At 38.9% G+C, this 20,325-nt stretch overlaps 1 protein-coding gene across 3 annotated transcripts in view; it reads left to right on the top strand.

Moving 5' to 3' along the window:
• ZC3H12B (zinc finger CCCH-type containing 12B) overlaps positions 1-17,999 on the top strand; it is a 549,765-nt gene extending 531,766 nt beyond the window's left edge. For 2 of the 3 annotated variants that reach the window (XM_032393861.1, XM_032393860.1), the window contains 4 exons: positions 10,059-10,293; positions 10,972-11,078; positions 11,335-11,457; positions 12,284-17,999. In XM_032393861.1, the coding sequence (XP_032249752.1) occupies positions 10,059-10,293; positions 10,972-11,078; positions 11,335-11,457; positions 12,284-13,704 (1,886 nt within the window). In that variant the 3' untranslated portion in view covers positions 13,705-17,999. The remainder of the gene's footprint in view (positions 1-10,058; positions 10,294-10,971; positions 11,079-11,334; positions 11,458-12,283) is intronic. The other variant, XM_032393862.1, reaches the window with a different exon arrangement.
• The last annotated feature ends 2,326 nt before the right edge of the window (positions 18,000-20,325 follow it).

Below are 20,325 nucleotides of genomic sequence, written 5' to 3'. Positions count from 1 at the left end.
AGGTTAAATAACATGCAACTAAACAATGAATGGGTTAAGCAAGAAATCAAAAAACAAATCCCACAAGTACATGGAAATAAATGAAAATGAAAGCACAATGGTGCTGTGGAATGCAGCAAAAGGAGTTCTAAAAGGGAAATTTATAGCAATACAGGCCTACCTCAAAAAGCCAGAAAAATCTCAAATAAAAACCTAACCTTACACCTAAAGGATTTAGGTGTAGATCTACAATAGGATCTAGATCTAGACCTAGAAAGGTTATAGAAAAAAGAACAAAAAATTCAACCCCCAAACAGCAGAAGAAAGGAAATAATAATAATTAGAGTACAAATAAATGATACAGAAACTAAAAAAATAAAATAAAATAAAAAATAAAACAATAGAAGAGACCAATGAGACCAAGGGCTGGGTCTTTGAAAAGATAAAAAAAAAAAAAAAAAATCATAAACCTCTAGCCAGACTGCAAAAAACAAAGAGAAATGACTCAAATAAATAAAATTAAAAGTGAAAGAGGAGAAATATCAAGCAAAACAACAGAAATACAAACAAATATAAGAGAATATTATGAAAAAATATATGACAACCAAATTGGACAACCTAGAGAAAATGGAACAGCAGACCCCTCCCCCAGATGACCAGCACAAGCCCCTGCCCACACCATGTTTCTAAAGCCTGGAGATTTAAAGTTCAGCAGACTTGCCTGAGATAGAGCCAGGAGGGCACTGTGCTGCTCGTGGAGAGAAAGCAGGCAAATAACCTGGGGATAGACAGTATGGAACCAGCCATCTGAAAAATGTCTGGGGTACATAGGGTGAAGATTATTTGCTATGCTAGGAGCACGTCCCTGAGAGGCAGCATTCACGAAGATCCCTCTTTGGGAAAAAAGGAGCTCTCCCCTGCCCCTTAGCATAAACTTGAGCCACTTGCAGGAAGCAGCTCAGCATAGACACTGGATGGCTAACTTGCATATTCCAAGCCCAGCTCCCTTGAGGGAGTGGGACAACCCTTCATGTCAAGCAAGGCTCAGTCCCAGCACAACAGACCCCTCCCCCAGAAGACCAGAACAAGCCCCTGCCCACACCACACCTCCTGACCACAGAGTTCTTCAAGGCCTCAGTTCTGGTGGAGTTGGTGTCAAGTCTCACCTCAGAAGCACACCAGAGCACACCTCAGAAGCACATCAGAGCACACAAAGGTGAAACTCATGACATTCAAGCCAGGGACCAAACACTGCCCACAGCTGTCAAGGAGAGCCTCTGCAGATGACTGGCCTGAAGGACAGAGCAACCAAATCACAATAGCAGAGCACACACAGCACACACCAGAGACAATCCCTGAAGTGCCAGGCCCTGGGAACTACGTGACCTCTTTTTCATAAGGCCATTACTTTCAGAAGCAGGAAACATAACTGGCTTTTCAAAAACACAGAAAAAGGCAGAAACTTAGAAAAAACCAGCCCAAATGAAAGAACAAGACAAGGCCACAGCCAGAAATCTAAGGAAAAGAGATATAAGTAACATGCCTGATGGAGAATTTAAGGTAACAATCATAAGGATACTTAGTGAGTTTGAGAAAAGAATATAAGACATCAGTGAGACCCTTACAACAGAGATAAAAGAGTTAAAAGAATTAATCAAGATGAAAGATGCAATAAACAAGATTGGATACAAACTTGATGCAGTGAACAGCAAGCTGGAGTAAAAGAGGAACAAATTAGTGATCTAGAAGACAAAATAATGGAAAACAATAAAGCTGAACAAAAGAAAGAAAGAATTATGTAACACAAGAATAGACTTAGGGAACTCCATCAAACGTAATAACACATATTATAGGAGTCCCAGAAGAACAGAGAGAAAAGGGGGCAGAAAATTCATTTTTGGTAATAATAGCAAAATCTTCCTTAATTTGTCAAGGGAAATAGAAATCCAGATCCAGGAGACACAGTGACCTCCCATCAAAATCAATGAAATCAGGCCAATAAGACAGATTGTAATTAAATTTGCAAAATATAATGATAAAGAAAAAATCTTAAAAGTGGCAAGAAAAAAAATCCTTAACTTACAAGGTAAGACCCATAAGGCTAGCTGCAGATTTCTCAACAGAAACCTGGCAAGCCAAAGGGGAATAGCATGATATATTCAACATGCTGAATGGGAAACATCTGCAACCAAGCACACTCTATCCAGCAAGGCTATCATGTAGAATAGAAGGAGAGATGAAGAGTTTCCCAGACAAGTAAAAACTAAAGGAGTTTGTGACCACTACAGCAGCCCTGCAAGAAATATTAAAGGGGACTCTTTGTGTGCAAAGGAGAGATCAAAGACAAGAAAGAATCAGAGAAAATCTCCAGAAACAATGACAAAACAAGTAATAAGATGGCAACAATACATAACTATTAATAAATACTTTGAATGTAAATGTACCAAATGCTCCAATCAAAAGATATAGAGTGTCTGAATGGATTAAAATAACAAGCCCCATCAATATGCTATCTACATGAGATTCATTTTAGACCTAAAGACACCTGTATATTGAAAGTGAAGGGGTGGAGAAATATTTAGCATGCAAATAGATCTCAAAAGAAAGCCAAAGTAGCAAAACTTACATTGGAAACACTAGACTTCAAAACAAAGACTGTAAAAGGAGACAAAGAGGGCAAAATATAATCATAAATGGAACAACTCAAAAAGAAGGTCTAACAAATGTAAATATTAATGCCACCAACATGGGAACACCCAAATATATAAATCAATTAATAACAAACAAAAAGGAACTAATTGATAATAACACAATAATAGTAGAGGATTTTAACACCCTGCTTATATAAATAGACAGATCATTTAAACAGAAAATCAACAAGGAAAAAATGGCTTTGAATGACACACTGGACTAGATGGACTTAATAGATATATTCAGAACATTCCATCCTACAACAGCACACTACACATTTTTTTTTTCAAGTGCACATAGAACATTCTACAGAATAGAACACATTAGGTCTAAAACAAGCCTTAACAAATACAAAAAGATTGGATTCATACCATGCACCTTTTCTCACCACAGTTCTATGAAATTAGAAGTCAACCACAAGAAAAAATCTGGAAAGACTACAAATATATTAGGTTAAACAACATGCTAGGGGTGCCTGAATGGCTCAGTCATTAAGCATCTGCCTTCGGCTCAGGTCATGATCCCAGGGTCCTGGGATCAAGCCCTGCTCATGCTCCCTGCTCTGCGGGGAGCCTGCTTCTCCCTCTCCCACCTCCCCCCCGCCCCGGCTTGGGTTCACTCTCTCTCTGTGTCTCTCTCTGTCAAATAAATAGATAAAATCTTTAAAAACAAACAAACAAACAAAAAAACCCAACATGCTACTAAACAATGAAAGGATCAACCAGAAAATCAAACAGGCAATACAAAAATGGAAACAAATGAAAATGAAAACACAATGTTCCAAAACCTTTGGGATGCAGCAAAAGCGGTCCTAAGAGTGAAGTATATAGCAGGATAGGCCTACTTCAAGAAGCAAGAAAAATTTCAAATAAACAACATGGCCTTACTCCTAAAGGAGCTAGAAAAAGGACAAAAATGAAGCCTAAATCCAGCAGAAGGTAGGAAATAATAAAGATTAGAGCAGAAATAAATTATATAGAAAAATTTTAAAAATAACAATAGAAGAATGAAAACAAGAGCTGGTTCTTTGAAAAATTAAAATTGATAAACCTATAGCCAGAGTTATCAAAAAAGAAAGAGAAAGGACCCAAATTAATAAAATCACAAAGGAGAGAGGAGAAATAACAACCAACAACACAGAAATACAAACAATTATAATAGAATATTATAAAAACTATATGCCAATAAATTGGACAACCTGGAAGAAATGGACAAATTCCTACAAACATATAAACTGCCAAAACTGAAACAGGAAGAAATACAAAACTTGAACAGACCAATAAACAACAACGAAACTGAATCAGTAATCAGAAAACTCCCAACAAACAAAAGTCCAGCGCCAGATGGTTTCACAGGTGAATTCTAACAAACATGTAAAAATTACTTTCTTAATACCTACTCTTCTGAAACTATTCTAAAAACTAGGAAAGGAAGGAAAACTTCCAAGTTCATTTTATAAGGCCAGCATTACCCTGGTATCAAAACCAGATAAAGACTCCACTAAAAAAGAGAACTACAGGCCAAAATCCCTGATGAACATGGATGCAAGCATTCTCAATAAAATACTAGCAAACTGAATGCAACAATACAATAAAAGAATCGTTCACCAAGATCAAGTGGGATTTATTCCTGGGTTACAAGAGTGGTTCAATATTTGCAAATCAACAAATATGACACAACCACAAAAAGAAAAGAAAGGATAAGGACCATATGATCATTTCAATAGATGTGGAAAAGCATTTGAAAAGTACAACATCCATTCTTGATAGCAACCCTCAACAAAGTAGATTTAGAGGTATGCTCAAGATAATAAAAGCCATCTATGAAAAACCAACAGCTAGTATCATCCTCCATGGGGATGGATGGTCAGAAACAAGACAGGGATGTCCACTCTCACCACTGTTACTTTACATAGTACTGAATGTCCTAGCCTCAGCTATCAGACAACAAGAAGAAATAAAAGGCATTCAAATAGGCAAGGAAGAAGTACAATTTTCACTATTCACAGATGACAAGATACCCTATATAGAAAACCAAAAAACTGATAGAACTGATAAATGAATTCAGTAAAGTCACAGGATACAAAATCAATGTTCAGGAATCTGTTGCATTTCTATACACCAATAATGAAGCAGCAGAAAGAGAAATTAAGGAATCAATCTCATTTACAATTGCACCCAAAACAATAAGATACCTAGGTAAATGACCTATATTCTGAAAAGTACAAAACACTGATGAAAGAAATTGAACATGACACAAAGAAATGGCAAAAACATTCCATGCTAATGGATTGGAAGAACAAATATTGTTAAAATGCTTATACTACTCAAAGCACATTTAATGCAGTCCCTATCAAAATACCACCAGCATTTTTCACAGACCTAGAAAAAACAATCCACAAATTTGTAGGGAACCACAAAAGACCCTGAAGATACAAAGCAATCTTGAAAAAGAAAAGAAAAGCTGCAGTCATCACACTTCCAAACTTCAAGCTATATCACAAAGCTGTAGTAATCAAAACAGTATGGGGTGGCACAAAAATAGACACATAGACCAATGCAACAGAACAGAAAACCCAGAAAGGAACCCTCAACTATATGGTCAGTTAAGTTAGACAAAGCAAGAAAGAATATCTGATGGGGGGAAAAAAAGACAGTCTCTTCAAAAAATGGTGTTGAGAAAATTGGACAGCAACATGTAAAAGAATGAAACTGGACCACTTTCTTAAACCATACACAAAAACAAATTCAAAATGGATGAAAGGCCTAAATGTGAGGCAGGAAACCATTAAAATCCTAGAGGAGAACACATTAAAATCCTAGAGGAGAGTACAGTAATCTCTTTGATATTGGCCACAGCAACTTCTTATTAAATATGTTCTATGAGGCAAGGGAAACAAAAGCAAAAATGAATTATTGGAACTTCATCAAAATATAAACATTTATACAGTAAAGGGAACAATCAGCAAAACTAAAATGCAACCTAAGGAATGGGGGAAGATATTTGCAAATGACATATCTGATAATAGGTTAGTATCCAAAATCTATAAAGAACTTATAAAACTCAACACCACAAAAAACAAATAATCCAATGAAAAAAATGGGTAGAAGATGTGAATAGACATATTTTTTTTCCAAAGAAGACATACATATGGCCAACAGACACATGAAAAGATGCTCAACACCACTGATCATCAGGGAAATACAAATCAAAACTACAATGAGATACCACCTCACACTGTCAGAATGGCTAAAAAAACAACACAAGAAGCAACACATGTTGGTGAGGATGTTTAGAAAGAGGAACCCTGCTGCACCATTGGAGGAAATGTAAACTGGTTCAGTCACTCTAGAAAACAGTATGGAGGTTTCTCAAAAAGCTAAAAATTGAACTACCCTAAGATCCAATAATTGTACTATGATGTATTTACCAAAATAATACAAAAATACTAATCTGAAGGGATACATGCACCCTGATGTTTATAGCAGCATTACCTAGAATAGCCAAATTATGAAAAGAGCCCAAATACCCATTGAAAGATGAATGGATAAAAAGATGTGTGTGTGTGTGTGTGTGTGTGTGTGTGTGTGTAATGGAATATTGCTCAGCCATAAAAAATAATGATATCTTAACCATTTGCAATGACGTGGATGGAACTGAAGAGTATTATGCTAAGCAAAATAAGGCAGTCAGAGAAAGACAAATACCATATGATTTCACTTACATGTGGAATTTAAGAAACAAACAGAAGAGCATAGGGAAAAGAAGAGAGAGGTATACTGAGAAATAGACTCTTAATTATAGAGAACAAACTGATGGTTACCAGAGGGGAGGTGGGTGGGGGAATGGATTAAATAGGTGATGGGGATTAAGAAGTGCAGTTTTTGTGATTTCACCATGTATTGTATGTGAGTATTGAATCACTATATTGTACACCTGAAACTAATATTACATTGTATGTAACTGGAATTTAAATAAAAACTTTTAAAAAGGGGGGAAAAAGAACCATATGATCATTTCAGTAGATGCAGAAAAAGCATTTGACAAAGTACAACACCCATTCATTATAAAAACCCTCAACCAAGTAGGTTTAGAGGGAACATATCTCAAATTAATAAAGGCCATATATGAAAAACCCACAGCTAACATGATCCTCAATGGGGAAAAACTGAGAGATTTCCCCCTAAGGTCAGGAACAAGACATGTATGTCCACTCTCACCACTATTATTCAACATAGTACTGGAAGTCATAGCCACAGCAATCAGACAATAAAAAGAAATAAAAGGCATCCAAATCAGTAAGGAAGAAATAAACTTTCACTATTTGCAGATGACATGATACTCTATATAGAAATCCTGAAAACCAGGGCACCTGGGTGGCTCAGTCATTAAGCATCTGCCTTTGGCTCAGGTCATGATCCCAGGGTCCTGGGATAAAGCCCTGCATTGGGCTCCCTGCTCCACGGAGAGCCTGCTTCTCTCTCTCCCACTCCCCCTGCTTGTGTTCCCTCTCTCGCTGTGTCTCTCTCTGTCAAAATAAAATAAAATAAAATCTTAAAAAAAAAAAAAAGAAATCCTGAAAACCTCCCCAAAACTGCTAGACTGATAAGTGAATTTAGTAATTTTGCAGGATACAAAATCAGCATACAGAAATCTATTGCATTCCTATACACCAATAATGAAGCAGCAGAAAGAGAAATTAACAAAAGAATCCCATTTACACTTGCACCAAAAACAATAAGATACCTAGGAATAAACCTAACCAAAGAGATAAAAGATCTGTACTCTGAAAACTATAGAACACTTATGAAAGAAATTGAGGAAGACACAAAGAAATGGAAAAACATTCCATACTCATGGATTGGAAAAACAAATATTTTTAAGAAGTCTATGCTACTCAAAGCAATCTACACATTTAATGCAATCCTTATCAAAATACAAATAGCATTTTTCAGAGAGCTAGACCAAACAATCCTAAAATTTTTATGGAACCACAAAATACCCTGAAAATCAAAGCAATCTTGAAAATTGAAAGCAAAGATGAAGGCATCACAATTATGGGATTTAAAGTTATATTATAAAGCTGTAGTCAACAAAACAATGTGGTACTGGCACAAAAATAGACACATAGATCAATGTAACAGAATAGAAAACCCAGAAATAAACTCACAATTACATATGATCAATTACTCCTCAATAAAGCAGGAAAGAATATCCAATGGAAAAAAGCCAGTCTCTTCAATAAAAGGTGCTGGGAAAATTGGACAGCCACATGCCGAAGAATGAAATTGGATCACTTTCCTACACCATATAAAAAAATGAATTCAAAATGGAGGAAAGACCTAAATGTGAGACAGGAATCCATCAGAATTCTAGAGGAGAACACAGGCAGAAACCTCTTTGGCTTAAACAACTCAACACCCAAAAAACAAATAATCCAATTAAAAAATGGGCAGGAGACATGAACAGACATTTCTCCAAAGAAGACATATAGATGGCCAACAGACACATGAAAGATGCTCAACAGCACTCATCCTCAGGGAAATGCAAATCAAAACTACAATGAGATATCACTTCATACCTGTCAGAATGGCTAAAGTCAAAAACACAAGAAACAAGTGTTGATGGGGATGTGGAGAAAAATGAACTCTCTTGCCCTGTTGGTAGGAATGCAAGCTGGTGCAGCCACTATGGAAACCAGTATGAAAGTTCCTCAAAAAGTTAAAAACAGAACTACCCTATAATCCAGTAATCATGTTACTGGGTAATTTCCTCCAAAATACAAAAACAAAACAAAACAATATAATACAAAAACACTAATTCAAAGAGATACGTGCACATGTATGTTTATAGCAACATTATTTACAATAGCCAGGATATGGAAGCAGCCCTAGTGTCCATAGATTGATGAATGGACAAAGAAAATGTGGTGTATATATATACAATGGAATATTATTCAGCCATAAGAAAAAATGAAATCTAGTACACCTGAAAGTGATATAACACTGTATGTTGATTGAAATTAAAATAAAAACTTAAAAAATATATATTTATACAAAAAAAGAGAAATCTTGCCTTGTGTAATGACATGGATGGAGCTAGACAGTATAATGCTAAGTGATAAAATTCAGCCAGAGAAAGACAAATATCATAGAGTTTCACTCTTATGTGGAATTTAAGAAACAAAACAAACCATCAAAGGAAAAAAAAAAGAAAGATAGACAAACCAAAAAAACACTCTTATCTATAGAGAACACATTGATGGTTACCAGAAGGGAGGTGGGTGATGTGGATGGGTGAATAGGTGATGGGGGATAAGGAGTGCACTTGTCTTGATGAGCACTGGGTGATGCATGGAATTGTTGAATCACTGTATTTTATACCTGAAACTATTATAACACTGTATGTTAACTACACTGGAATTAAAATTTAACAAAAAGATGTTTTAACTTTATTTTAACATTGAAGGAAAAATCGAATATAACAATTAATTTATAATAATATATCTAACTAGATTATTTGTTTTTATACCAAATCAGTTGTAAAGTATAATTTTTAATATTTCTTTATGAAAGAAGGGGCCCAAAAAGGCAAACATACCTAAGGTCCACAAAGTCATGATGTGGCCCTAATGTCGGTAGGAGTCCTACATTCACTTACAACACTATATGAAGCCATCTTTTTATAGCATTTGAGAACATATAGACCCTAGTCCTCTGAGTATCAGCTGTTTGCATGATGTGTCAAGTAAGGAAGTCAGAATGGCGGTCAGAGCTGTGTTGTGGAGCTATCTGTAAGCTTCTGAACAGGGTCCCAACCTTGTCGGAGAGTGGATCCTGGCCCTGCTCAAGCCCAGCTTGTATGCTTTCTTTCCCCAGCAATTAAGAGGCCAAAAGGAAAGAGGGTCAGTACTCAACATGCTATGGCTTTGTTTCCCCCTTAGTTATGGCTTTCTTTCAGGCAGAAGGCAAATATGTAATTCCCACGGAGTGATGGTTTACCCTCCTGACAGACATATCCTCAGCATACTGCTCTGTTTTCTTCAGCAGCTAAAAGCTGCTGCTTCCTCCAAAGGGCAAAACGGTCATCAAGAATGCTAGGATATCAGTGTTACTTCTCACTCTTCATGGTAGGTTTTGAATGTCATTGAATATCATTGAATCCAGTTCCATCACTTTATGGAAAACTGAAGTCTGAAGGAGGCGAAGGTGACTTGCCTAAGGTCACAATCCAAATTGGTGCCATAGCCAGGAATAGAAGCCACTTTCTCTCTAAGGGCAAATAACATTTTCATTTAGTACCAACTTTTGTATTTGTAATATGCAGACAATGCTGTTAATTTCCAAAGATGGTTTCTACTGTGCGGCATATAATCTATATTTTGACAGATCAAGACATCCTACGTAAACTGGAGAAAGAAAAGATTCTTGTCTTCACACCATCCCGAAGGGTCCAGGGCAGGAGAGTTGTCTGTTATGATGACCGATTCATAGTCAAATTGGCTTTCGATTCCGACGGCATCATTGTATCTAATGATAACTACCGAGACCTTCAAGTTGAAAAGCCAGAATGGAAGAAGTTTATAGAGGAGCGGTTGCTGATGTATTCTTTTGTGAATGACAAGTACGTTGCTTTCAGTAGGCTCTGAATAGCCTAAATTCAAGTTTTACTAGGAATAGATTATTTCATTTCAATAAACATTTACCCAACACTTACTGTGTACTGTGCATTATGCTGATTGCCATAGGGATAAGAGGTTGAATAAGAAACAGGACTCACCCTTAAAAGAGGCTCAAAGTGTAGTGGAGAAAAGAGAGAAAGAGAACCACAATGTGTTGTGATAAGCAGTATGGTTAAAGTTTTTAAAATTGCTTTGTCTACATGAAATGATAGGAAAAAGCCTCAAACAGGAGATGACATTTGAGATGAAGTTTACAGACAGAAGAAAGGGGACTGCTGGGCATTACAGGTAAAGGGAACATCATGAATAAAGCTATAAAGATGTGAAAGTGGGTTTCATGTTGGGGAGCCAGCAGGCATGCCAGTATGGTTGAAACATACAGTCCACAGAAGAATGATACACTGGAAAAATCATCGTGTGTGTGTGTGTGTGTGTGTGTGTGTGTGTGTGTGTGTGTTCAAGTGAGAATGGAGGGCATAACTGCTGGCTTAGCTTGAAGCAGAAAGGGCAATTAGAAATCTCTGACAATAGTATAGGCAAGGGGTAATGAAGGTCTGAACTCCTGAAGTGGGGGTGAGGATAGAAAGGAAGATGTTTACTTCTTGCTTGTTTGCTTTCAGATTTATGCCTCCAGATGATCCTTTAGGACGCCATGGCCCAAATCTTGAAAATTTCTTGAGAAAGAGACCTGTTGTTCCGGAGCATAAGAAGCAACCATGCCCTTACGGTGAGTACCTATGTGCAGAACTGAGTTCTATACTAAGGGAAACATAAGGACCATATGAATACTTTCTTCTCAAAGGTTTCCCTTTCAAATGGAAAATCTTAACTTGTCCACTTCCTGGGAGTTAAAGTCTGTGTCTTTATGTATTCTTTCTCAGTTAGGCATTTAAAGAAGCATCCTAGAAACTACATGAGGAAAAGGTAACAAGAACTGAAGGAAAGATTAGTTGTCACTTGTTTAAATAATGCATGTGTTCTAGCTGCCTCCAACCTGAGCAGTGTTGCTGGAGGCAGGGAAGTGCAGAAATCCACATGGCCTATGGAAGCAGAAAGGGCAATGCTAAACGGGATTTGGCCCCAAGAAGGACGTGTCTGTCAAGCAGGTGACTGCACTCTCTGTCAACTAATAATACTCTTTTCTTCAGTCTGTATTTTCCAGTTTGCTTCCAAATTTCATTTTCATTTGCTTTTTTAAAATATAGTTTTCTAGAGTGCTTTCATGATCTTACACAAGTCCCTCTGATACAAAGTTTGTGAGCCTAACAGTGCAACATGGGCTGCCTGGTCTGAGGCTAATTTGCATGTTCACTTCTTTTGGATAATCATTTATTTATGGGACATCTTGGTCTTGGTATTTTTTCTTTTTCTCAATTAACATTTATTTAAATTATAGAGTATTTTCATGTTCATTATCTTCATTGAATCTTCACAATGACCGTATAATATAGGCATAATTATGAACTTTTTTTACAGAAGAGGAAATTGAGGTTCAGAAGGTAAAGTCACTTACCAAGGTTACATGGCTAGTAAGTGACATAGCTGGAATCCAAACTCAGGTCTGACTGGCTTCCAAGCCTGTACTTTTTGCATTGTACTCTGCTGCCTGCTGCTACCCTACACCACCTCAGCATGCAGGTTATGCCTAGGCAAAGTTGTGAATTACAGGAAAATGAAGGCTGTTCAACTGCTCAGTTCTTAGCTTTTACACTGCAGTTTCCTCCCCAGCTTTCCACTTCTGCCCTCTCCCCTCACAGTGTGTGTGATGCCTCCTTGATGTTGTCCTGCCTCTTTCATCTTCATGGACAGTTAATTTTCTTCCTTAATCCCAAACAGTGAAACTCTAACCCAAGTAACCAGATTGTTACAACAGTTTCTGACAGATTTGCACCAGTATGAGAGAGAGTCTTACCCCAAGGCATTATTTTTCAGGCAAAAAATGCACCTATGGCCACAAGTGCAAATACTACCATCCAGAGCGGGCCAACCAACCACAGCGTTCGGTGGCTGATGAGCTCCGCATCAGTGCCAAACTGTCCACAGTGAAAACCGTGAGTGAAGGCACCCTGGCCAAGTGTGGCACAGGGTTGTCTAGTGCCAAAGGTGAGACAACCTCAGAAGTCAAACGTGTGGCCCCCAAGCGCCAATCGGATCCCAGCATCCGGTCCATGGCTGTGGAGTCTGAGGAATGGCTGTCCATTGCCCGTAAGCCTGAGGCCAGCTCTGTCCCCTCACTTGTGACTGCCCTAAGTGTCCCCACAATCCCACCCCCCAAAAGCCATGCAGTGAGTGCACTCAACACCCGTTCAGCCAGCAGCCCAGTGCCAGGATCCTCTCATTTCCCCCACCAGAAGGCCTCACTGGAGCACATGGCCAGCATGCAGTACCCCCCGATCCTGGTTACCAACAGCCATGGGACCCCTATTAGCTATGCTGACCAATACCCAAAGTTTGAGTCCTTGGGGGACCATGGCTACTACTCAATGTTAGGCGACTTCTCCAAACTGAACATCAACAGCATGCATAATCGAGAGTACTACATGGCTGAAGCAGACCGAGGGGTATATGCCCGGAATCCCAACCTCTGTCCTGACAACCGTATGAGCCATACCAGGAACGACAACTATTCCTCTTACAACAACCTGTACTTGGCTGTAGCTGATAGCCATCCTGAAGGCAGTTTGAAGCTGCATCGCTCTGCATCTCAGAACCGTCTTCAGCCTTTTCCTCATGGTTACCATGACGCCTTAACGCGAGCGCAGAGCTATGGCCCAGAAGATTCTAAGCAAGCCCCCCACAAGCAGTCAGTCCCCCACTTAGTTCTGCAAGCCCAGCACCCAGCAACTGGAGCATGCTCCAGCTGTCCTGGAGACTACCCTATGCCTCCCAATAGCCATCCTGGGGCAACACCTCAGCCAGGACGTGCCCTTGTAATGACTCGGATGGACAGCATTTCTGACTCCCGCCTCTATGAGAGCACCCCCATGAGGCAAAGACGACCTCCTTTGTGCCGGGAACAACATGCCAGCTGGGACCCACTGCCCTGTGCAACTGATTCCTATGGCTACCACTCCTATCCCTTGAGTAACAGCCTCATGCAACCATGCTATGAGCCAGTTATGGTACGGAGCGTGCCTGAAAAGATGGAACAGCTTTGGAGGAATCCTTGGGTTGGAATGTGCAATGATAACAGGGAGCATATGATCCCAGAGCACCAGTATCAGACTTATAAGAACCTCTGCAATATTTTCCCTTCAAATATCGTCCTTGCAGTGATGGAGAAGAATCCCCACACAGCAGATGCCCAACAACTGGCAGCTTTGATTGTTTCTAAGCTTAGGGCTGCACGTTGACATGACATAGGACTTTTCCTTTATACAAATATAAATATTAATACTAATAATGCATTAATACTATAATAGTAACAAATAATTTTGTGTTGCGCTTTCCAAGTTACAGTGTTTATGTTATTTGAAGCGCAAAACAACCCTGTATGGTAAATCTTACTAATGTCTTATTTTCTAGAAAAGGAAACTGAATCTCATTGAGATTAAGTTACTTGCCAAGGTCACACTGCTAGCAAGTGACCAAACCAGGACTCATACTCAAGTCCTCTGACTCCAAGTCCCATGCTTTTTTGCACGGCACCTGACAAAACTCAGGAGGAGAGGTCTAAATGCAAGAAACTCCCAAGGGATTCCATTACCAACGTTTTCTTAATCATACATTCTACATTACAAAGTATTGATAATATATCTAATTTAGAGGGCAAGAGCATCAGGATCAAATCATATGTTGAATTAACCTTTTGGGATTTTTAATAGGATATTTAAAGCTATTTAAAAGTAAATGCATAAATTATTGCATGAATATCTGACCATTCAATATCTTTACTAACCAAGCTATAGGGTCACATCAAGGCTTCTAGAGGTATATTTCAAACCTACTGTTAGCAATTATATTGCATGTATAACTGTATGTTATTTAGTTTGAGATGTTTGTGTATCTCCATATAACCTTTAATATAGTGATGAGAAGAAAAGCTCTGCACAGTCCTTAGTCTACAGTTGTAGATCATGAATCTAACTTGATTTTATGTCACATTTCATAGTTTCAACTAGTTTTGAAAGTGAAATTACATGCCAATATTTGAATATTGTTTTCTTAGACATCAGAGCAAACTAGCTTTATTTCCTTTGCACTTTTTACTTGTCAACATTTACTGACAGTTCTTAGCTTTTAAGTCTCTTCACCTTAGCAAATTAGGGATCAGATTACAGCCTTCTTCTTCAGAGGAGCTGATGGATAAGTTCAAGTTCCAAGCAGAGCAGGTGTGTGCTAGACAAGCACAGAAGAGTTTGACCAGGACCAAGGGATTTACTACCAGACTCCACTTCCCTTTTCCCAGGAGAGATGGCCAAACTTGTGCAGCATTAAATGATGTACACAAAAGCTGCACTCAAGGAGAGTCTAATGGATACTCGTTAGACTTTTGACCTATGCAGTATTCGACATCAAAGGATAAAATGTAATGGAGGACAGTGCACAGACAAGCAATCCACTTTCTTCGGCTGTCCACCCTTTGGTCAATAAGGTCGATCATGGATGGAACAGAATTTCTTTAGGAAACAAAACCAGGGGATTTTCTAAGTGGAAAAAGGCAGCTTACAAAAGGGGATGCTACATCTTTGCTAATAGCTGGCTCAGTTATGCACTTCAGATACATACAAAGAGGATGTACTTACCCTTAGATAATTCTTAAATGCATTACTAAAGATGGAAGGACTTTGGGTTGGCACCATTTGCGCAATTAGTATCTTGCTCAGGGTGGAAACCTTTGTAGCTAAATGCCTCTAGAAGAGGCATTTATTGTTGTTGTTTTTTTTTTAAGCTGTACTAAATGAACCCCTTTTTTAATCCATTGTATATTAAACATTTTGAACCATGACCTGCTCACTATTTCTTGAGCTGGAACTTGCTAATTTCTGTGATTGTTGGGGTTTTTTTGTCATGAAAGTTGAGAAGGCCTGGTCTAGGTCTTTTGTTGCTTTGTGAGAAGGTGTGACACTGCCTATAAACATTTCTTACCGTGAAACACGCCGCATGTGAGGCTATAGTCAAGGTTGTTTTTGGTGGTTTGTTAATGGCTTGCATGCTGCTTTCTGGCTTTCTGTCTCTGTCCTTTTTGATAAAAACTGCATCTCAACCAGCATTCCTCTTCAGTTAACCACAGCTTCATATTCATCTCTTACCCTCTGATCTTTCCATTCCCCAGCATACTGAGGTGTAAAAGTATTTTCTGTCAGGTATAAAATAGAGAGTGACAGTTGCCACTGAAGTGTTTGCAATTCACACAGTTTCACCCCAATTTCACACAAATACCATTTCCTATTTTCAATTTCTTGGAACTTCTGAATCTGTCCCATGTCTAAATCAGGGTATTGTCAAATACAAATAGAGTAGATGACTCTACTGCCTTTGTGACAGTTAGTTCATCTTCCTCCCAAAATCATCAGTGGTACCACAGTATCCACTAGCTGCACAATTTACAGTGAAGCACAAGATTTATCTTGTCAGCTGCAATTTATCTTGACCATGTTCAGAAAAACCGTAAGCTCCTCCCAACACAGGAAATATTTTTAAGGCAGCATATGTATTTTTTATTTTCAAAAAACAATTGTCATTCTTCTCATAAAATGTGTATGAACTGAAGTGGCTAAAAGCAGTGCCTAAATAACCAGAAATGACCTTTTGTTGATAAAAATTATATCTTTTTTTTCCTGATTGTATAAAAAACATGTATAAAATTCCTAATAAACTAAGTTAGGTACTGACTTTCCATCATGATGTTTCTGGCATTGTGTGTCACAGGAAAGCAGCCTGGGGGTCATGAGGGAACTGTTTCCAAAGAGCAGTAGTGGTTTATAGACAGATAATTTTTCAAGGCTTCTTTGTTACTATGCACACTGCCATTGTGAGTACGGTTTCAAGCATTATATTGCATAAGTTCTCTTTAGCCTATTAAATTTAATATGTCCCTACAAAATGAATTTTGTGTCAAAAGTGTGTTAGTGAATCATCTGCAAGAAGCTACAATTATGAATGCATAAATCTAGCATGGTTTTTCATGAAGTTATTAGAGAAACATTTTCTCTATACTGAGGTCTACACATTTCTTGACTATCCCATTTTGTCTTTAATTATAGAACAACAAATACAAAGAAGGACTGGGACCTTCTCAGCTCTCCTAATAATAAAATCGGGTTTCCTTTCTAGGGTTAAGCATGTGTCCTTCAGAATACTTACCTCCAAGCACTCAGCAGAGGTTACTGCACAGTGTGTTGTGTGGTTCCAAGGACCAGTATATTTTGCAAGAGGTGCTTTGTACTTTTAATTTTTTCACTGAATTTCTGAACTCATAGCAAGTCTGTGCCTGTTCAGACCTAAGATTTTGTAGATTTTGTGATTTTTGTTGTTGCTACTTTTATTTCAACCTGAAGAAATGTGATTCTGGAGTGGCATGGTCAATCCAGTTACCAGAGCCTTTTCAAAGGTAGCATATAGCCATTGCCCTGTCTCTTAAAATGCAAGGTATGGAAGGGAGAATAACAGATGCCTTATGGAAAGGGTCTGTAAAACCTTTTTTCTTCTAAGTAATAATATAAATATAAGTACTCTCTCTCTCTGCTAGTTTCCAGAACTTTGAAAATCCGTTTTTTCTATTTGAGAATAAATTATCTTTATACAGTAATTCCAACATTGATACCCATTAACCTTTGGCACTGAGATTTCTTCTAACATAGAAGAGTTCATTTTGAGAGGCACTCAGTTAATGTTCTATCTATGCTGTTAGTATGGGACTTTGTACAATTGCCCTTTCTGAGGGCCAACAATTTCAGTACACTTTTACTCTGTGAACCAGGTCTGAAACTGCACAGGGAAAATAATGTTAAGCTATCCAAAGAGCCCTGCTCAGGTGTGCTCCTAATCCTTCCCTGCCTTCCCCTAGCTTTCTTCTCCTCACGTCTGACACTGAGGAGGGCATAGTCTTAAACTGAAGTGGCACTACAGTTAGTTCTCACTGGAACCCAAACCAGTATATTTTGGGAACCTGCTTGTCTAAAGTAGTTGATGCCTTTGAAAAGACTCAGCATATTCAATGTCTATCATATTGTAGCTAGCTATATACATAGGCAGATTGACTATTTCTAGTCCTGATTTGTATATCACTGAGCTATAGTAGTTTGCTTTATCCATTTGTGGTATTAAACAAATACTGTTTAATGGTTGTAAACTTTTATAAAACCGCTTTGGGTTTTTTGTTTGACCCAAACATAATGTAAGTCTCAATGACAAAATACACAAAGGCAACCAGAGGTGAGTGAAAATATATCCCATCCTCAGTTTTGTCTACCCCTATAATGCAGGTGCAGTGCTTTGCAATGTTCTCACTAGCATGAATGTGCTATGACTACCTAATGAGGTTTTAATTGGTTTCACCTATAATCATGATTGAAAATGCTGTATCATTGACAATAATGAACTGTAACACACTTATTTTCTGCATAAACTATTTGTCTACTAACTACTAATGGCTGTGTTTCTTTAAGAACATCAACAGCAAAAGCCATACCACACTGCCTATACACACTTCTAAAAACTGTCCTTGGAGAATTTCATTAAAACTTGAAACTACAAAAAAAAAAGAAAAATCTGTCCTTGGGACTTGCAAGGAGAGGGGTCTCCCCAAGTGAGTTCATCTGAATTTTATCACAGTAAGCATATGCCTTCTTCTATCTTTGTATACTAACACAGCTCCAAGTGCTATTCATCTGGTGTTTCCACAGGGCTGGATTGGGCCAAGCCTCCACTCATGGGTCAGAATGAGATGGAGGGCTCCGGGCCCAGCTTAGTTTCTTCCCTGAATAGACTTAGGACCACAGAAATATCATCTGCTGGGCATTAGCCAAAATATCAGAGCTAGAAGCAGCCTGGCACCCTATACTTTACAGGGAAGTCACTGGGGGAATGCTCAGCTGCATCAACTCCATCAGGTTATAGGTGTGGGAACTGAGGATTTATGAACTAAAAAGATTTGACTAAGGCTGAACAGGGAGGTAATGGCAAAGCCATGACTGGAACCTCAGGCCTCATTGCTCCCAGGCCAGTGATCTCTTTATTACAGTGGTATCTGCTCTTTCCTCATGCTTCTCAGGAGCTTCCTACTCCCACCCCAACCTCTCCACCCCTACCCCCTGAACCATCCAGGCCAGTCCCATTCTAAGGGCAGAGATGACCACAGTTGCTCAAGGAGAGCCCAGGCTGAGCCTTTGGAAGGGGCTATTCAGAAATCTGAGAATATTTTTCTCTTTTATCATTCTTTTGGGACTAAGAGTGCTCATCTCTCCCTATCCTTTTCCTGCTTCCTCTCACATTAGTCAGGCATATATGTAATTAAGTTCTTACTGAGTACCAAACAGGGACCTGGCCTATACTGGGCTAGGGAGAAACAGAAGAGGAATAAACAGTTCCTAGCTTCTGGAACTTACACTCTCATGAGGACATAAGACACATTTACAGAATAATAAATTAAGACTTCCTTGGAGGGCAGTGGCAGCCTGAGTGTTGGGGGGAGTGGTAACAGTAGTTAGAATTCCAAGAGGGGACAATTCAATATTCAGTGCCTCTCCCTAATCGTAGGTAGGAAATCAACTAGTTTGACCATTCCTCTCTAGCTTAACTCTCTGGCCTCAGGACTTCAAATGTTCCAATTATCCTGAACCCTTCACTGGTGTCCCAACATGCCATGCTCTTTCTTTATCCCCTCCAGACTCTTTATTCTGACTAGAGTAACTTGCTTTTGAAGATTCACTGCTAATATCACCTCCTTTATTAAGCTGTGCCACCTTCTTGATCAAGCATTGTTGATCCTTACCTACAGTGGGTCTTGCAGGCATCTTGAACAATCCTTCCATCTTAGCACTTGTCATTCTGTTACAACTATGTTGGCATGCAGACTCCTCTACAAATAAGGGGAGTTCCTTAGAAGTAAAAACCATGTTCTTCATCACTGATGAATTATCAGAAGGGGTGACTCTCAATTATTGTCATTGAATAACAATATAATCTATACTCCCTTCCCTTGACCCCCAACTCTGTTCCCCAGTTAAATGTGTACAGTTTGAAGACTTTCTAATCAGTCTCTGATCTCTAGTCAGAAGGAAAAGGTCCAAGGGCACTGGGCTATTGTTGCTTCCTGGCCAGTCTCCCCTACCCCTCTCCCACAGCTGACCCTATCCCTGATGCCACCATCTAAAGCAGGCCTTCCCAGGGACCTGCTTCACAGACCCCAGGTTTCAGAACTCCAGCAAACAATGACCCTTGACTCTTAATCTCCTTGGACTTGGTCTAGAAATAAGCTCATATAGTCTGCTCCTCATCTTTAGGGCCGTCTTCGAAGGCCAGGGGAAACACTTTGTCCTAGGTTATACAGACCCGAGTCCTGAGTTCAAGGCCTACTAATCCTGGTACGAATCCACACCACTCACACATACAAAGCATGGTACACTTTAAAGAGCACTTTCACATCTATTATCTTTTTCGATCCTTACAGCAAGCTTGTGAGGCAGATATTATTATCTTATAGATGAAGAAACTGGCATAATTTACCCAAGATTGCTTCCATTAGTGATGGAGTTCCCTGGAACCTCGGTGTTTGGGCAGATTTTCCCTCTGTATTCTGGTGCAACTCAAACTTTAGCATGCATCAGAATCACCTGGTGACTGTTAAACCAGATTGCTGCTCACCCTTAATCTTTCTGATTCAGGTCAGTAGTGGGGTTCAATAATCTGCATTTCTAACAAGTACCCAGATGATACTGATGTTGCAAGAAACTTGGATCTATATGCTATTAACTTGTTTTGTGCCCTCAGACAAATCCCTTCCCTTTTTGTCTGTCTCAGTGCATAAAATT

This window comes from Phoca vitulina, unplaced genomic scaffold, assembly GCF_004348235.1.
Source record: "Phoca vitulina isolate PV1807 unplaced genomic scaffold, GSC_HSeal_1.0 scaffold77, whole genome shotgun sequence".
In the NCBI taxonomy this organism is placed as follows: Eukaryota; Metazoa; Chordata; class Mammalia; order Carnivora; family Phocidae; genus Phoca; species Phoca vitulina.
The sequence above is the reverse complement of the archived record's forward strand: the minus strand, read 5'-3'. Positions and strand labels throughout refer to the sequence as shown.